General features: G+C 40.9%; 1 protein-coding gene across 1 annotated transcript in view; it reads right to left on the minus strand.

Annotated features, from left to right (window-relative positions):
- SESN3 (sestrin 3) overlaps window positions 1-15260 on the minus strand; it is a 38753-nt gene extending 23493 nt beyond the window's left edge. The window contains exons 1-5 of the mRNA XM_029911571.1: window positions 15195-15260; window positions 8926-9123; window positions 8003-8185; window positions 7343-7579; window positions 1187-1334 (exon numbers count right to left, since the gene is read on the minus strand). Of these exons, the coding sequence (XP_029767431.1) occupies window positions 1187-1334; window positions 7343-7579; window positions 8003-8185; window positions 8926-9120 (763 nt within the window). The 5' untranslated portion in view covers window positions 9121-9123; window positions 15195-15260. The remainder of the gene's footprint in view (window positions 1-1186; window positions 1335-7342; window positions 7580-8002; window positions 8186-8925; window positions 9124-15194) is intronic.
- Window positions 15261-17077: the final 1817 nt, after the last annotated feature.

Here is a 17077-nt window from a genome sequence, read left to right on the forward strand (position 1 = left end):
GACACTCCCGAATAATCCTTCCCTCCTCCCCCCAGAAACCTGTTCCATATTTTTCCCCACCCATACACAACAACCCTTCCAGTTTATACCCAGGCTCCTTCCCAGCAATTACTTCCCTCTCCTTTTGCTCCTCCGTTATCCCTGACTCCCCCAAGTCTCTGCACTGCTTCTGAGGGGTCCGGGAAATATGGTTCTGTTCTCTAGTTTAAATGAATTACTTAGAGTTCTGTATTAATATGCCTAGTAAGGAATCTATTTGTCAAAAAACATTTCCTGAATCTTTTTTGTTGTCTGTATTGTTACAGACATACTTGCTGACAGGTATTTTGAAATAAATTACCAAAATAACTGAAACTGATGTGATTATATTGTGTTATTTTGACAAATAAAATATGCAGAATTTTAAAATATTGGGTGCAGAATTTTAAATTTTTTGGTGCAGAATTTTTAGGCGCAGAATTCCCCCAGGAGTAATGTTAAACAGACTTCAGCTATACTTTGTCAATGGATGAAACTATTATTCTCAGAAGTTTAAGAGAGAAACATAGCAAGGCAGACTCCCCAACTCTGAATTTTGAAGGATAACTTAGAAATAAATTTAAAATGTTTTATACAAACCTCCATCACAATACAAGACAGGGCTATAGGATAACAAAACAACATCTCAAAATTAGATAATTTCAATCCATCCTCCTTCTCCCCTCTCCCTGAGATTGTCTCTTCAGGAGAAGGTTGAAGCTCAATAATGGAGTAATGTAGGGAAGTCTGCGTTGCCACAGTCTGTGCTATACTTATTTTTTGAACAGAAAATTTCAGCTTTCAAGACTATTAGCAAGGGACTTTCCAAAAACACTATTTGAAAATGTTGTAGAAGTCTGCTATTCAAAAATCCTATTAAGGAATGAACTGGGATTTAATGAACTGCACTATAAAAAAGCAGTTTCTCCTGAAGTTGTGTGCAAGTTTCTTACTAACAAAAGAAGACTGAATTTCTAGTAACAATGAAGGTTAATATACTTGAGAATCAAGAAATCTGAATCAGACAGGTAGTGACACACGAGCCAGCCTTACTAACCTGTGAAAATCCAGATTAGAGTAACTGCTAAAGTCCACTAATTGGATTGGACCGGAGAATTCTAGTTATAATGGAGTAGAGAAAGAAGGGGAGGCAGAGAGGGTGAAGTACCTCCAGTAACTACTAGAAGACTCTCTTTCTTTTCCTTTTCAAAACGAGTTGCCATTTCCTCCTGCGAGGCCTCCTCTTCCTCCTTTTCTTCTTGCAGCCTCTTCATTCTTTCCATTAAGGCCTCCAGCTCACTCAAAGAATCTGCAATCTGAAAAAAACCAAAAAAACCAAAAAAAACCCACCAAGATATTTTGGAAAATTAGAAAGTAAATGGCATCATAGCTGTCGAGAAGTAAAAGCTCAAATTTAATGTTCTCAAAAGTTATCTGCATCCTTGAAAATCCAGCATATGGTACATATACTTTGAATGCATTATATGAAAAGTCTTTCACAAAGGGTATGTCTATGCTGCAATGTAAGCCCAGGGTTAGTAGGACTCGAGTCAGCTGACCCGTGTTAGAGAACCCTAGACTTGAGCATCTACACGGATTTTAAATTGTACGTTAAGACTTTTGTATCCCGGCCTCAAAACTGTGGTCCTGATGTCCACACTGCAGCACGCTGACCCAAGTCAAACCAACCATCTCCCAGAGTCCCTAGCACCCTCCCAAAACGTGGCTGCTCTAGCCCTTTGACTGTGACGCACGGTCAGAAAATTTTATTGCCCATGCTGCTCATTAAAGGAAGCTTGAACAGCCTGCCAACATAGCCTGCAGGGAGACATTTTGATATGTGGGCTCCCAGCTACAAGGGGCAGCAACATGGTAGATGTGCCTTTTGCAGAATTTCTTGCTTCTGTTTTCACTCCTGTGTCAATAAACAGATAGAGCTTCTCTGAGGCACCGGCGGACATTTTAGCACCTTTTTCTGATCTACCAAAAGTACCTGACAGATTTCATGATGGAGCAAGGAGGTGGCGGCAGAGGAGAAGTATCCAGACATGGCAGACTCATACTGGCAGATGCTGCTCAGTACAATCAGCACAGTCACTGATGCCCCCTACATAAACCGGCACATGCCCACAAGCAGAGATTGGTGGGATCATATAGTCATGCAGACCTGGGATGACAAGCAGCAGGTCCAGAAGTTCTGCATGAAGAAAGCAACATTTCGGGGCTTTGTGAGCAGCTTGCTCTGAGTCACCAGCGTAAAGACATACATGAGAGCACTCTTGCCTATCCAGAAGCAGGTTGCCATAACTGTCTGGAAACTGGCTACCCCATACTGCTACAGGTTTGTTGTCAATCAATTTGGTGTTGGAAAATCAACTGTGGGTTTTCTGAGGCAATCGGGCACGTGGTTTACCACAAAGTGGCAGGCATTAAAGATATTCCTGAGGTAATTGTTGGCTTTGAGAGAATGAGGTTTCCTAACTGTGCTGGGGCCACTGATGGACTCATGTGCCCATAGTTTGCCCTCCTCAAGGAGCACATGAGAACCTACACTGCAAAGGGTACTACTCCACTGTTATGCAGGCCCTCATAGACCACAGAGGCCGATTTATGAATGTCATCAGGGGCTGCACTGGAAGAGTTAATGAAGAAAAGTTTTTCGCTGCTTGAGAGTCTACATTCATGGATAGGATGGCACACTATTCCCCAAATGACATTGTATTAAACAGTTACTGTCCACACCATTATTCTGGGGCACCCTGAGTCTCAAACTCCCCCCCCCCACACACACACACCCCTTTTGCCTTGGTTTATGAAACCATACCCTGATTTCAGAGGCCCTGGCAAAAGGAGGTTTAATTACACTCAGCAGGTGCAGAATGGTTGTAGAATATGGGTAGACCCTGCTTTTGGCAGGTTAAATAAAATCCCATTGGAGATCCCTACAGACCTGTCTGGATGCCAGTGTCATCAGTGCTGTCTGCATTTCTGTGGCTTGCTATGCTATTCACAATCTTTGTGAAGCCAGAAGTGAGCCATTTCCCCCTGAATGGACCTATGATAGTGATGGGTTGCTGAATCAGTACACTCAGCAGGAAAGTGTACCTACCACAGCTGGAGCTGGCTGCACCCAGGTAACAGAAGTCAGGGATGCTTTGTGCTCCCACATTATGAACTCGCATGGCTCAGTGGAAGAGGGGGAATAGTACCTGTAAAAATGTTCTTGTGAGGGGAAGAAGTCTGGGCTTGATTGCCATGCAATTAAACTTATGAATGACATGAAAAAAAATAATGAATTGTGGGGGGGTGGTGAATCACAATATAGGCTCATATAAGGAAGGTATTGCACTGTGAATCACTGTACCTAAATGCATGAGGAATAGTGTTTGCTTAGTAATGTGTAATTGCTCCTGATACTGTTTTTAGCTTTATCATCTCAAATCATGATGGTATCATGTGATGCAATGATAGTAAACTTTCTTGATGATATTAAAGGCTTTATTTATAAATGTGTTAAAACAGTACAACAGTCATCTATTGCTAGGCAGGGCAGCCGCCAGAACAACACCCCAAAACAAGTAACAGGAGAACATTTCCAAAGAAAAATAAGGGCAGGAAACATGACACAGACGCCTTACTGCTGCGTGTCCCCTGGTCCTACATTCTCCTTCTTTCTTTGGTTTCCATGCACTTGGCACCGAGAGAACAGGGATGAAGGTAGCCACGGGAGAGGGGTTCGCAAATGAAGGCTGCGTGGGGTTTAGTTGCCCTGCCCAGCCACTCATGGAACTTAAATGTATGGGCCACCCCAACACTGAGTTGCCCAAGCTACTTCTGGTCTGAAGGTACATTGCAGGGGTGTGTGAGAGGCAGCAGCTGCCAATGCTCTTCCAGGCATGTTGGAGATGGGCTCTGCAACAGTTCACTATTGAGCTCTGTCCTCCTCCCTTAGCTGCCGGTCTTGTTCCAGGAACTACACGAAAGTGCCTGCTCCCTTGCTGAAACTCTTTCTTCCAGCGGTGTGGCAAGCCTAAGCCTTTCCTCCTGCCTCTCAGCATGCTGTTGCTCCAGTCTTACATCCCTTTGCTGCTGGTACTGGACCTGCTTGTCTACCCTCTAAAGAACCTCAACCATAATTTCATCATGGAAATGCTTCTGCTTGGAATGGTCTGTGCAGGTATGTTGGGGCAGGGGTCAAGTTCTGGATATATAACAGCCAGTGGAGGTCAAGAGGGCTGAAATAGTACAAGAAACAAAGGGTTATTGTCTAAAATAGCTCAGTGGAGGAAAACAATTGATTCTTATAGAATCTCAAGGCAATAAAATGTTGCATTTCAAAACTGAACCAAAATATATTGTGAAAGGGATGCTTCAGTCCACAGAATCTCTCTGGATATATCCTGGGTAACATCAATTACCATTGTTGCTGCACTTATGTAAGTTTAAAATTATAAGCTTTTTTTTTTTATGAAAACTGAATAACTACTGGGGGGGGGGGCGGGGAGCGAACAGAAAGTGGCCTTGCAACAAAATTCTTTTTCTTTCATGCCTTTCACATTTTGGAGGACATAACTGTTCTTGTGGTGCCCTATTGGCAAAAGCTGATGTTATTCCAAGCTGCTGGTGGGAAACCTGCAGTGTATACAGGAAAGGTATTCAAACGTATAGTGACTGAACAGCATATCTATGAGTGGAGTGGACTAGTCAGCTACTGGGGGGACCCTGGAAAATACACCTTTCCCCACCATGTGACTATCAATCTGGAGTTCCTACCTCAGGAAAAAAGTTTGCAGCCATCAACAACCAGGACTGGGTCAGAATCCATGAGGAAATTAACATAATGCTGCATTAGCTTGCATACACATGGCTTACCCTGTTATGCCTCATGCAAACACGCAGAACTCCACAGCCTTCCCACTCCCCATTCACAGCACATTTCTGGACAAAAATTCATACCTCAGTCATACTGGGGAGAAATCTTTTTGTCACCCACAGACTGCCTGGACTACCTTTAACTGACATGTGAAAATAGAAAACACACACACACACCACTGTTTCCAGGCAGCTGCATAGACCATTGAATGAATACAGAGCCACAAACTTAAAGCCATTATTACTTAAAGGAAAACATGAATGACTCTAGCAAACATCTGTGTAAAAAAAAGCCTTTTAAAAGCAGGTTTTTATTGTTTGCAATTCCCAGTTGCCATTTTGAACTCCACCGAGGGGGGGGGGGCAGGGAAGGAGAATGGAGAGAACAAAGGGGGATGACAAGGCGCTGGGATACAATCTGCCATTCGCAGATACATGCTAGTAGCCAGGGCTTCTCATAACTTTTGCATTGGTTCTTAGAGTAGAAATCCCTCCCATTACTGTAATAATAAACTTTAAATGGGAGTCAAACTTACCAGGCTTAGGTGTGGCTTCTGTCTCCTCCAGGTTTGCTGCTCGCTTTGCAAAAGGCTTGTTCTGTTGGGCCTCCATTGCAACCATAGAAGGCTCTCTGATGGTGTGTTTGCAGCTCCATGATTAGAAGACAATAGATGGAGATATACCTATCTCATAGAACTGGAAGGGACCTTGAGAGGTCATTGAGTCCAGTCCCCTGCTTTCAGTAGCAGGACCAAGTACTGTCAATGACAGAGAGAGGGGTGGGTGTGGGTGTGTCCCAGATCCCTAAATGGCCCCCTCAAAGATTGAATTTACAACCCTGGGTTTAACAGGCCAATGCTCAAACCACTCAGATATCCCTCCCCCCTATGGAAGGGTTAATGCTGCCTCACTGAGCTGCTGCTGTATGCTGGGGAGGGTGGCTTCCATTTTCAATTGAGTCAACTAAAGATTGTTGGCAGAGAGAGGATTAAGGAAATTAGCCCATGGGATTGTGGGATACTTCTGGCAGACACCCAGAACAAGAGTTAAGTGAGGCTGCAAAGCAATAGGGCTCAAACCCTGAGTCCCGGTGTGATTTGGGCTTGTTCCCTGAAGCCCTAGGTCTTAGCCCTGGGTTAGCATGATGTGTGCAGATGAAGGGGTGGGGTTAGGCTTGAGCCTGGGCTTACACTGCAGTGTAGACATACCTAAAAGGTTACAAGGAAAAGCAGTGAAAAGGGACAGACCTGAGAGCACTATTCAAGCCTATCAAACTGTTTTATTGCAGCAGGGGTAATTGAGAAATGCAGACATTGTTTGAAAGAGGAAACTGTATCCATAATGCATGTTGCAACATTCTGAAGGTTCAGAAAAATTCACTTATCCCTGAATAAACATTGACATGTATTCTGGAAGACAGTTTTTAATATTAAAATTGACTTTTCTGGTTCTACTGCTGCTGACAGCCATCTTACTAACGAGTCATATTGTCTATGACATCAGCAATACAGAAGCCCAACCTAGGAAAGTAAATCAATATTCTATATTAATGTTTTATTAACCCAAACTAGTTGCTTTTACATATAAAGATAAAAATATTACAAGGAAGAGACTGCATATTAGAACTACATCTTGTAGTGACAAGAAAGGCCAGTTGCAATCTACTGCATTTATCATTCAGATAACCTAAATCTGTTATTCTCTGTCCTTTCAATCTCTTACTTGTGAAAAGTTATTTTATTTTGTTAGCAGTGAACTTAAGAACTACTAATTAAAATGCACCAAGGGTCCCCGACCCCCCAAAATAGCCTAGCACATCAACCTGTAGTACAATTTAAGGCCTCCTTTTCAAAACATTACAAAATTAGATTTGTAACAAACACCCAGATTTACACAATATAATTAACTAGAGGTCAAAATTCTTTCTGCTGGTTGGTTCAGGAGAAAAAAAAAAAAAAAAAAAACAGTTGTTTGAAAAAAAGTTTATTGATCCTGGAAGTAAGTACTTGGTCTCATCTGCAGAAGCATTTCATACATTAGCCTGTTTTGAGATCATTGACTTTAAATAGATCACAATTCTGATTACCATGTTGCAATTTTTCCCATTTTGATCGCAGCACCCTCTATTTCATGAGCCTCCGGAGCTCAAACAGCGATTTATACTATTTAAAGGGCTTCCAGCTTTCTAAGAAAAAGAAGCCTTAATCTACCCAGTAATTCAGGAGATCAGCGATTAAAAATCACTTTGCAACTGAAGCTTGTAATCAGAATTATGTGATTTTTGAATCTGATATATTGCAAACTGTCAGAGCTAAAATCTTATATGCCACCAGAACCCTAGCATTCCAACAGTATATACAAAAGAAACAAAATTCAGGCTTAAATAGGAAAGAGTGGAAAAAAACCTAATACAAAGCAGAAGCAAGCAAAAGAATACTCTTGCAATACTAACCCCAAAGTTGCTACTTGTGAGGGATGCATTTTCGATGTTGTTGTCATTGGCAAGATCACAGACACAGAATTTGTTGACTGCTATAAGTCTGAACCCATTAGACGTATCTGGATCTCTCTCTGGATTAATGCCACTACCAAATACAAAACTTGCCAAGGCATGATAGTGTGCCAATAGGACCACAGCATGTACCAATTCAGGAAGAGACCAATTATTTTCTCCAGTCTTGACAAGTTTCTGAAATGAGAACAAAATAGAGAGACTAAATATATGAGCTCTAGAGACCAACATAGAAAGTGTATGAGAATGTATATGGATGGGATGGCTCTGACTCCCTGCCTCCAAAAATAATTTTTCTTTCATCCCAAACCACCCCATCCTAATAAAGGCGCATATGCTGTCCTATTTTCTACTCTGAATTATTCGTGTTAATTCCAATTTTGGGGTGGGGAGGCGGAAACAAACATTTTTCTGATAGGAATAGTCATATAATTATTTAATATCCTAATATCTTCAGAATTTCTACTAAATATGTAGATTTCTCATTTAATAATGAAATTATAAAACAAAAATATAAAGCCTAAGTAGATATTTGCATATTATTTACCACTTTTCATTAATAAAATTATACTGCTAATCTAGATACATTTTGATGGGTACCTGAATATGTTCTTTTGTGATCAGCCAGGGTCGGTGTGCAAGAAGTTTGTTTATTTCATTCAAATTTTTCAGTCTTTGTGGGATATATTCCAAACCATTCAACCATTCTGCAATCCCTCCAGTCTTCAGAAACTCATCAACATGCATATTTACTAGGTAGGAACACTGATGTCTGGCAGCAGCCTAAAATAGTTAAAACAATCAGGAAGAGGTATTACAAGGGCAGCAGATTTAGATATGTCTATGTAACACCAACAGACCCCAGTCAGCGGCACGCAGGATCGAACCTGGGACCTCTGGAGCTAAATGCATAAGCCTCTACTGCAAGAGCTGAAAGCCACATGGCCATTACCTAAAGCTGTAGGGCAGACTCGTTAATCTCTCTCTAAGTGGTCTCGGTGGCACTAGATGGGACAGAACACCACACTCAGGTGGTGTGGGGGTTACATCTACACTGCAAAAACACCACACAGCAGCAAGTCTCAGAGTCTGGGGTCCTGTCTACAGGTACAGTTCTGCAGCTATGCCGCTGTAGCACTTTAGTGAAGACGCTACTATGCCGACAGGAGAGCTTCTCTTGTCGGCATAGTTAATCCACCTTCGCGAGAGGCGGTAGCTATGTTGACAGGAGAGCTTCTACATAGCGCTGTCTACATTGGGGGTTAGGTCGGTATAACTACATCGCTCAGGGGTGTGGATTTTTCAAACCCCTGAGCGACTTAGTTATACCAATGTATGTTTGTAGTGTAGACCCGGCCTAAGTGAACTGACTCAGGCTTGCAGAGCTTGCACCATAGGAAGAAAGGAAGCCAAGTTGTTAAAGCAGGTCTATTTATAAACAAGGTTTGGGGTTTTTTTTTGGGAGGGGCATTAAGGAGACAGGGAGGAAAATGTGTGTTAATATAAGGATTCTTGGTACATACCATTATAGCAATGTAGTGCCTATAAGGCAAAGGAAGGGGCCCATCCATACGCAACATATAGAACTGGCTGCGGAGGAAAGACTCCAAGTACTGAGTATGTAAACTCATGACCTGTGTGATGTTGTCCAGGCGACCAGATGTTGAGTATTCTTCCACAAGAAGGTTAGTACGTTCATTCAAACCATTTGCTTGCATAACCTTAAGAGCAAAGTAGACAATCTAAAACAGATAAACTAAGATAGACTCTTCCCCCCCACCCACTCAAGTAACCACAGATACCTACATAATTCAATTGTGCATGCAAATCCCAACTTCTGTGGACTTTGGGATGTTTGTGCATATATGCATACTGAAAATGCTTAACAAAATTAAAGAATAAGAAATCTAAAGAAGCTGTACGCTCAATATGTTACTTTGACATGTTTCCATAAAAATGGAGCGCAGTTTTCCACAAATCCTTCTAAAGGTCATATTCTCAGCTGGTGAAAGTCAGCATAGCTTCACTGACGTCAACGTATCTATGCTGACATACCAGCTGAGAATTCAGCCCCAAAACGTTAACCCAACTCCTCCCCGTATTAGCTTTGAAGTATGTAACTAAACCAGAGAAGTGGTCTGTCTGCCGCTTACCAGTTTTATGTTTGTATAATTAGAGAGATCAAATGCTAGTTTTTTTAAAAGCTCACAACATTATTTAAATACAGGAATTTAATGCTTTCTTTAAACTTTTCTTTACTAACCATTCCAGCCAACCCTGACCTTGGGCTACAAGATGAAATCATGTGGTAGAACGGTAGCTCTTGAAATGCAAGCCTTAACAAAAAAACATTAGCAGCTATTAGCCAGTGTTTTATCACCAAAGAACAACCATTCTAAACATGTTCATCTGTGGAAAAAAAAGTTGCAAGAAAGGGACTAGAATACCAAGAGTTATTCTTTAACTCCCTATAATAGAACATTAGGGTAGCTAGTTTATCATTACAAATACCATGACCTTCTTTTCCACTCCAACTGGTTTACTAGGAATTAAAAGATAAAATCCCTGCAACTATCGAACATAGCTCGGTTGTTGTTGAATTTTTGATTCCGTGACTACATCACAAACTAACACAAAAATCTTGAACTGGCAAAGAGAAAAATGTTTCTCGACAAATCAAGTTTTATTCTTAAGGAATAAAATATACACACATCCCAATATGAACAAGTTACTGCACCTTCTCTTTTTACCTTAAGGTTTCCTTGTTTTAGCTTGTAGAATCAGAAGGCAGAGGTGGAAGAGAGTCTTTTCAGTCATCTAGTTAACTAGCCCCATCACCTTTCCATGAAGAATTGTTCCCTGCAACACCTCTTTTTGTGCTTCGTACCAAGCAACGGGCCTTCCACCATTCTTCCTGGGAGGCTGTTCTGACCATCAGAAACTTTCTGTTGTTTTTCAGACTAACTGTCTACATAGAGTCAAGTATCAGAGGGGTAGCCGTGTTAGTCTGAATCTGTAAAAAGCAACAGAGGGTCCTGTGGCACCTTTGAGACTAACAGAAGTATTGGGAGCATAAGCTTTCGTGGGTAAGAACCTCACTTCTTCAGATGCAAGTAATGGAAATCTCCAGAGGCAGGTATAAATCAGTGTGGAGATAACGAGGTTAGTTCAATCAGGGAGGGTGAGGTGCTCTGCTAGCAGTTGAGGTGTGAACACCAAGGGAGGAGAAACTGCTTCTGTAGTTGGATAGCCATTCACAGTCTTTGTTTAATCCTGATCTGATGGTGTCAAATTTGCAAATGAACTGGAGCTCAGCAGTTTCTCTTTGGAGTCTGGTCCTGAAGTTTTTTTGCTGTAAGATGGCTACCTTTACATCTGCTATTGTGTGGCCAGGGAGGTTGAAGTGTTCTCCTACAGGTTTTTGTGTATTGCCATTCCTGATATCTGACTTGTGTCCATTTATCCTCTTGCGTAGTGACTGTCCAGTTTGGCCAATGTACATAGCAGAGGGGCATTGCTGGCATATGATGGCATATATAACATTGGTGGACGTGCAGGTGAATGAGCCGGTGATGTTGTAGCTGATCTGGTTAGGTCCTGTGATGGTGTTGCTGGTGTAGATATGTGGGCAGAGTTGGCATCGAGGTTTGTTGCATGGGTTGGTTCCTGAGTTAGAGTTGTTATGGTGCGGTGCATGGTTGCTGGTGAGAATATGCTTAAGGTTGGCAGGTTGTCTGTGGGCGAGGACTGGCCTGCCTCCCAAGGTCTGTGAAAGTGAGGGATCATTGTCCAGGATGGGTTGTAGATCACTGATCCCTGCAACTATCGAACATAGCTAGATCATCAGTGATCTACAACCCATCCTGGACAATGATCCCTCACTTTCACAAGTCAGATATCAGGAATGGCAATATACAAAAACCTGTAGGAGAACACTTCAACCTCCCTGGCCACACAATAGCAGATGTAAAGGTAGCCATCTTACAGCAAAAAAACTTCAGGACCAGACTCCAAAGAGAAACTGCTGAGCTCCAGTTCATTTGCAAATTTGACACCATCAGATCAGGATTAAACAAAGACTGTGAATGGCTATCCAACTACAGAAGCAGTTTCTCCTCCCTTGGTGTTCACACCTCAACTGCTGGCAGAGCACCTCACCCTCCCTGATTGAACTAACCTCGTTATCTCCACACTGATTTATACCTGCCTCTGGAGATTTCCATTACTTGCATCTGAAGAAGTGAGGTTCTTACCCACGAAAGCTTATGCTCCCAATACTTCTGTTAGTCTCAAAGGTGCCACAGGACCCTCTGTTGCTGTCTACATAGAAACGCTACAGTGGCAGAGCTGCAATGCTGTAGGGTAGACACTTATTACAAGCAATGGAAAAGGTTCTTCCAAAGCTGTAGGAAATTCCACCTCTCCAAGAGGCAGCAGATAGGCAAATAGATAGCAGAAGAATGGTTCTGTCAACGCAGTGCTGTCTACGCTGAGGCTTAGATCAGCTTAATTATGCGTGTGAATTTTTCACACCTCTGAGCAATGTTGGTAGGTTGACATAAGTTTTAAGTCAGGGACCAGACCTAAATCTGTTCTTAATTTTATCCCATTAGTCCTTGTTATACCCCTATACACCACTCTAATAATTCCTCTCACTCCTTGGTGATTACACCCTTCAACTATTTATAGAAGTATGTCCCAGTTAGTAGTCTCTTAGGAAAACTATGCATATTGGTCTCAATCTTTTCTTGTATGTTTCTTCCTCAAGTTCTGATCATCTTTGCCAGTTTTCTCTACACTTCCTACAGCTTGTCAGCATCTTTCTTGTAAGGAAGTACTCCGAACAGAAAACTGATTCACGTGCAGTTACATTTTTCTGTAGAGAGAGAGGACTTGTTATGTATTGTTGTGCCTTGCATAGACAGCTACAGAACTACACTCTGTTTGAGCATTGCTGCTTCTCTGGATTATCTCCACAATAAGTGGTTTTGGATAATTTCCCCCTAGATATATCAGCTTGCATTTTCCAGGCTGACTTCGTATTTTTTGACTGTGTATCTAGTTCAACAAGTATTACTCTTCTGCTCTAACAGGTATCTGTACTACTTTGCAAATTAGTAACATCTGTGGATTCAATAAAAGGCCCTTTCAGATTTCTATAGTACCTTTACACCTTCTGATGCATGCTTGTCATTACCTTTTTCTTCACTCCTTCTGTTTTCAATCTATTCCACACTGCTCTTACCAAAGTCCATTTTATTTAATTTCTCAAGCTTTGAGATGTACCATGTTTCATTAAATTACAATTATATCAAGTGTATCCCTTCATCCAATAGATTGATAACCATCACAAAAACAAAGTCAAGCCAGCCTAGCAATTTTAGTCTTTATAACACTGCTTATTGTTTATAGTTCTAATTTCGTACAGAAGTTTAGTGATTTGTTTGAATATTTGTTCCACTATTTCCTTAGCGATAGAAGCCAAGCTTATGGGATAGTAATTGCAGAATTATACTCCTTTCTGAAGGCTAAGACCTGGTCTACACTAGGAATTTACAATGGTATAGCTGCATAGCTATACTGACCTAACCCTGGTGTAGACAGTGGTAGGTCAACAGAAGAATTCTTCCATTGACCTAGCTACTGCCTCTCAAGGAGGTGGATTACCTATGCTGACAGGAGACGTTAGTAGTCTCTACACTGAAGAGTTACAACAGTGCCGCTGTACATTTTAGCCATACCCTAACTTCTTTTATATGGTATCCCAGGACCCTTCCTGTCATGCCGGACTTTAACTGATACAGTAAGCTCAGAGAATTCTCTCAAAACCTACATGTTCAGATTCAAAATATTCACTTTCTGCTTTTTATCTGTCTTTATGGCGTTTTCCATGCTTTCCAGCTGTCCAAACTTCATTGTTCTCATTACAGGCTTGCTTTTAAGATCAGCTTCTCAGATCCCTGTGTGATATCAGTGCAAGCCTTTTCACTCCCCTTTGCAACTTTGGCTAGCAGTAACTCAGTCTGGTTGCCTTGATCTTTTCTCTGCAAGCCACAATTTAACCTGTATCCTTGTTTGCTTCTTCCCCTACCTCTCCATTTCCAGTGCATGTTTTAAGATTTCTTTTTTTGTTTTTTGAGATTCAAATATTTGAGCAGGATTTCATGAGATTTAGTCTTTATAATGCTCCTTATTGCTCATGGGTCTAATATATTATAGCCCTGGAAATTCATATTTTGGCATACACTATTAGACATGATTCCTAAACATAGCTATTAGAAATGACCCCTAAAACGGAAGGCATATTCCCACTTATTAGTGTAGCCTGCTGAATTAAGTAAGTAAAAGAATAGAATTCTGTGATTTATTATCCATTGCCTATCCCAAGCCTAGGTGGCTCATGTTACTGGGAACATTCAGTACAAAATTTAAAAATTGCAGTATAGTTCATTTGATTATTGGACTGTCCCACAACAGCAAAACTAACCAACTATATCCCACTGTGGACCACCAAAGACCCTAACTTGATGGACATTCAGCTCAGACTCCTATAAACCAAATGCCCACTAAAAAGACGGATATTGCAGCATGCCTAGAAATTAACAAATCTGAGTTCTGGCAGACTACAGGACGGGGAGCAAGTTCCAGAGCCCAAGACCCCTCACAAGTCAGAAGCACTCTCCTTTTTAAAGTGCCTTTGCTGATCTTAACTGTGGCAATACTGCTTGGGAAGAGCATTATCTCAGGAACTGTACCATCGAACCATTTAGGGTTTATAGATTTAAAATGTACACAATACCATTAAAGGTCTCTAAAAGGCTCAAAACATAGTTAATACACACACATCTTTCCCTGATAAAAATCAATCCGGGGCTCATTCCCTTATTTTTCTCTAATCCCCACAGACAGGATTTTGTGAATAATCAATACTTGTATCATCCTGAGTAATGGGTGGGGATCCTGCAATTTCTTTTCCTTCTGCCTAGGACTGGAGAGCTATTCCAAGAAACACTACAGCCCTGCCTTTCCTTTATTTTGTTTTAACTTTTACATCCTTTATTATTCTAATTGCCTGGCTTTAACAGCTACTAGCTCTTTTAAGAAAAAAAGAAGCAGGACTTGCCTTTACAATGTGCTTTCCTGTAAAGATTTGACTCCTAGACAGAGAACTATGCATGCAAGTTTTACATATACAGTAGCAAGCTTCATGTATACTGCAGCAATCTGCAATCAAGGCTTAAACATTTAAATTACTCACTCAGCCAATCTGAGTTTGCACCTTTGAACTATACATTTTATTACGGACATAGTTGTGTTCTACAAAATTAATCACACTTTCACTTTTGTGAAAATTGAAAGTCAGATCCTGCTCAGATTACTAAACATTAATACTGCAGTACTGCCTAACGACTACAGCAAGGCATGGCCCCACTGTGCTAGGTATTGTATAAATAATAAATGAGTCCTTCTCCTAAAAAGTTTATAATGTGTTTGCAGGTCCCACAGATTTAATGAGCGTTGCATGTCTGCATCTGAAGACAGAAGTTAGTCTAGAAGTCAATGGGTGCTACCTGAAGATAAGGAGCAAATTTTGACTTTTACTACTGAGGGCCAGATTCTGATGCTCAAACTAAATGGTCCTTTAGTCCACAAATAACTGCACTGGACTCTCAATGGGACTCCACATGGACTAAGGTACTGCCCAATCGATGTAGAATGCCTGAATCTGGCCCTGAATATTTTTGTTATGCAGTTACTACTTATGCAGAGTAGTTTTAGTTTGCAAACTTACTTCTTTCTCTGGTATAAAGGCACTTGGTCCTCTTGTTAATGGCTGAGAGACTCTGATTCTTTTTTCCTGCAAAGGAACGTCACATGCTTTTATTAGCATTAGCAAGGATAACATATTAACTTACTTTATCTTACAAGATTAGATGCTGAAGGCCTTGACTTAGTTATCTTTAAAAGACTGTCTGCATGTTTTACAACTCGTTAACAGATGAGGCTAACATGCCATATCAGTTGGATTGATTTAGCAGTCCTTTACATTGCTTGCTAATAGACTGCACAAAGTTTGCCCAATGACAGGACATTTAAAACAAAAACAAAAACCCACATTCAGAACTCTAACCTTGACTACTTTACAGATCTATACAAGAACATGTGGCAATAGTGCTCAAACTTTTGACACAATACTTCAGAGCAACCAAACTGCCAGAATAGAGAGAAATACTGCAAGAATTTCCTTTGAGTTCATGATACGAGACAGAAGATTGACGAGGCTGCACATGGGAGATGGTTCTCAACTCCATTTCCCTCAACATTGAATTTAATTATATAATGTTTGCTAAGGGCTTTGAAGATTAGAAATGCTCTGGAAGTGGCAAGTATTCTTACGAAAAAAGCTATTACCCACACATACAGCAACTAGAGTGATTTAAGAACTTGTACTAGAAAAGCTATGCCTCCACTCTTTGAGGAAGAGATGACCTAATTGAGCTGTATCCAATTCCGAAGAGACAAGAGGATACAAGGCCTACAAGGCACACTAAAGCTAAGGAAGAGCCAGGCACCAAAAAGAATTAGCAGTTTATTCCCCCTCCCTCCCCCCAAAGAAAAGAACTAAGTTTTAAAGAAAATATGTGGGTCTCAATCCAGCTTTCACTGATTTACATGGTAGTCTTTCCACTGATTTTAACAGGAACCTGATCAAGTCCAAGATGGGTACGACCAAATGCTAACACTGTAAGAGATGAGTGAACTACATGGTCATCATCCACTCCTGTAACTTTCTGCACTCCTATTACTATGTGCCAATAAAGTGCCTGGGATTCTGTGTGCACATGTTACAATAGTACATCCCATTGACTGAAATTCACTAGCAGCTTAATTTTCATAAGAATGAATGAGTTGATTTATTGGTTCAATAATAATCAACTAATAGCCCCCCTAAATCACTAACCTAGGGAAAACAGTCTTAGCCTGTTAAATCAGTTCATATATACAAGGTGATGAAGATTTGCATGCGATTGCATAACTATGAACTATTGTATGCCTTGCAAACAGCCATGAAGTTCTGAAATAAACAGATGCTCTACATCAAAATGTGTAGACAAGTTTCATTGCCAGATGCCAACCAAGTTTGAATGCTGGGAGAAAAATAAATAAGTCAGTCAGTCTTTGGTCTACAGATCTGCATTATTCCTTCCACCTCAAGTAAAATGAGAAAAGATGCTTTCCAACAGCAGCATAAATACCTTGTCCTAAGACTTGTGCACCCCCTCAAAGTTACTGTTTATCAAATGGCTCATATCCATTCAACTACTTTCCTTCCAAAAGCATTAGTTCTTATCCTCCCAGGTACATGATTGTTGATTTCAAAAGATATGTAATTACCCATTATTAGTGGTTGCTTTTAAGAAATTGACCATCCGCACCAGTACCAGATTTGCACTCAAAATATTTTGTTCACCTCACCATCAAGTTTCAGATGCACTCAACAATGCCATCAGAGAGGTGTTTGAGAAATACACTAATTTTGTAAATGAATTATGTGCACCATTTTGAGATTAGTTTAAACACTAGTCTTTGCAACAGACTGCTGCATAGGGAAGTAAAAACCCTAGAGGTTCATATTATTGTTACATTTCTGGGGGGAAAAAATCCCACCTATCT

This window comes from Terrapene carolina, unplaced genomic scaffold (assembly GCF_002925995.2).
Source record: "Terrapene carolina triunguis isolate 2854851 unplaced genomic scaffold, T_m_triunguis-2.0 Scaffold97, whole genome shotgun sequence".
NCBI lineage: Eukaryota > Metazoa > Chordata > Testudines > Emydidae > Terrapene > Terrapene triunguis.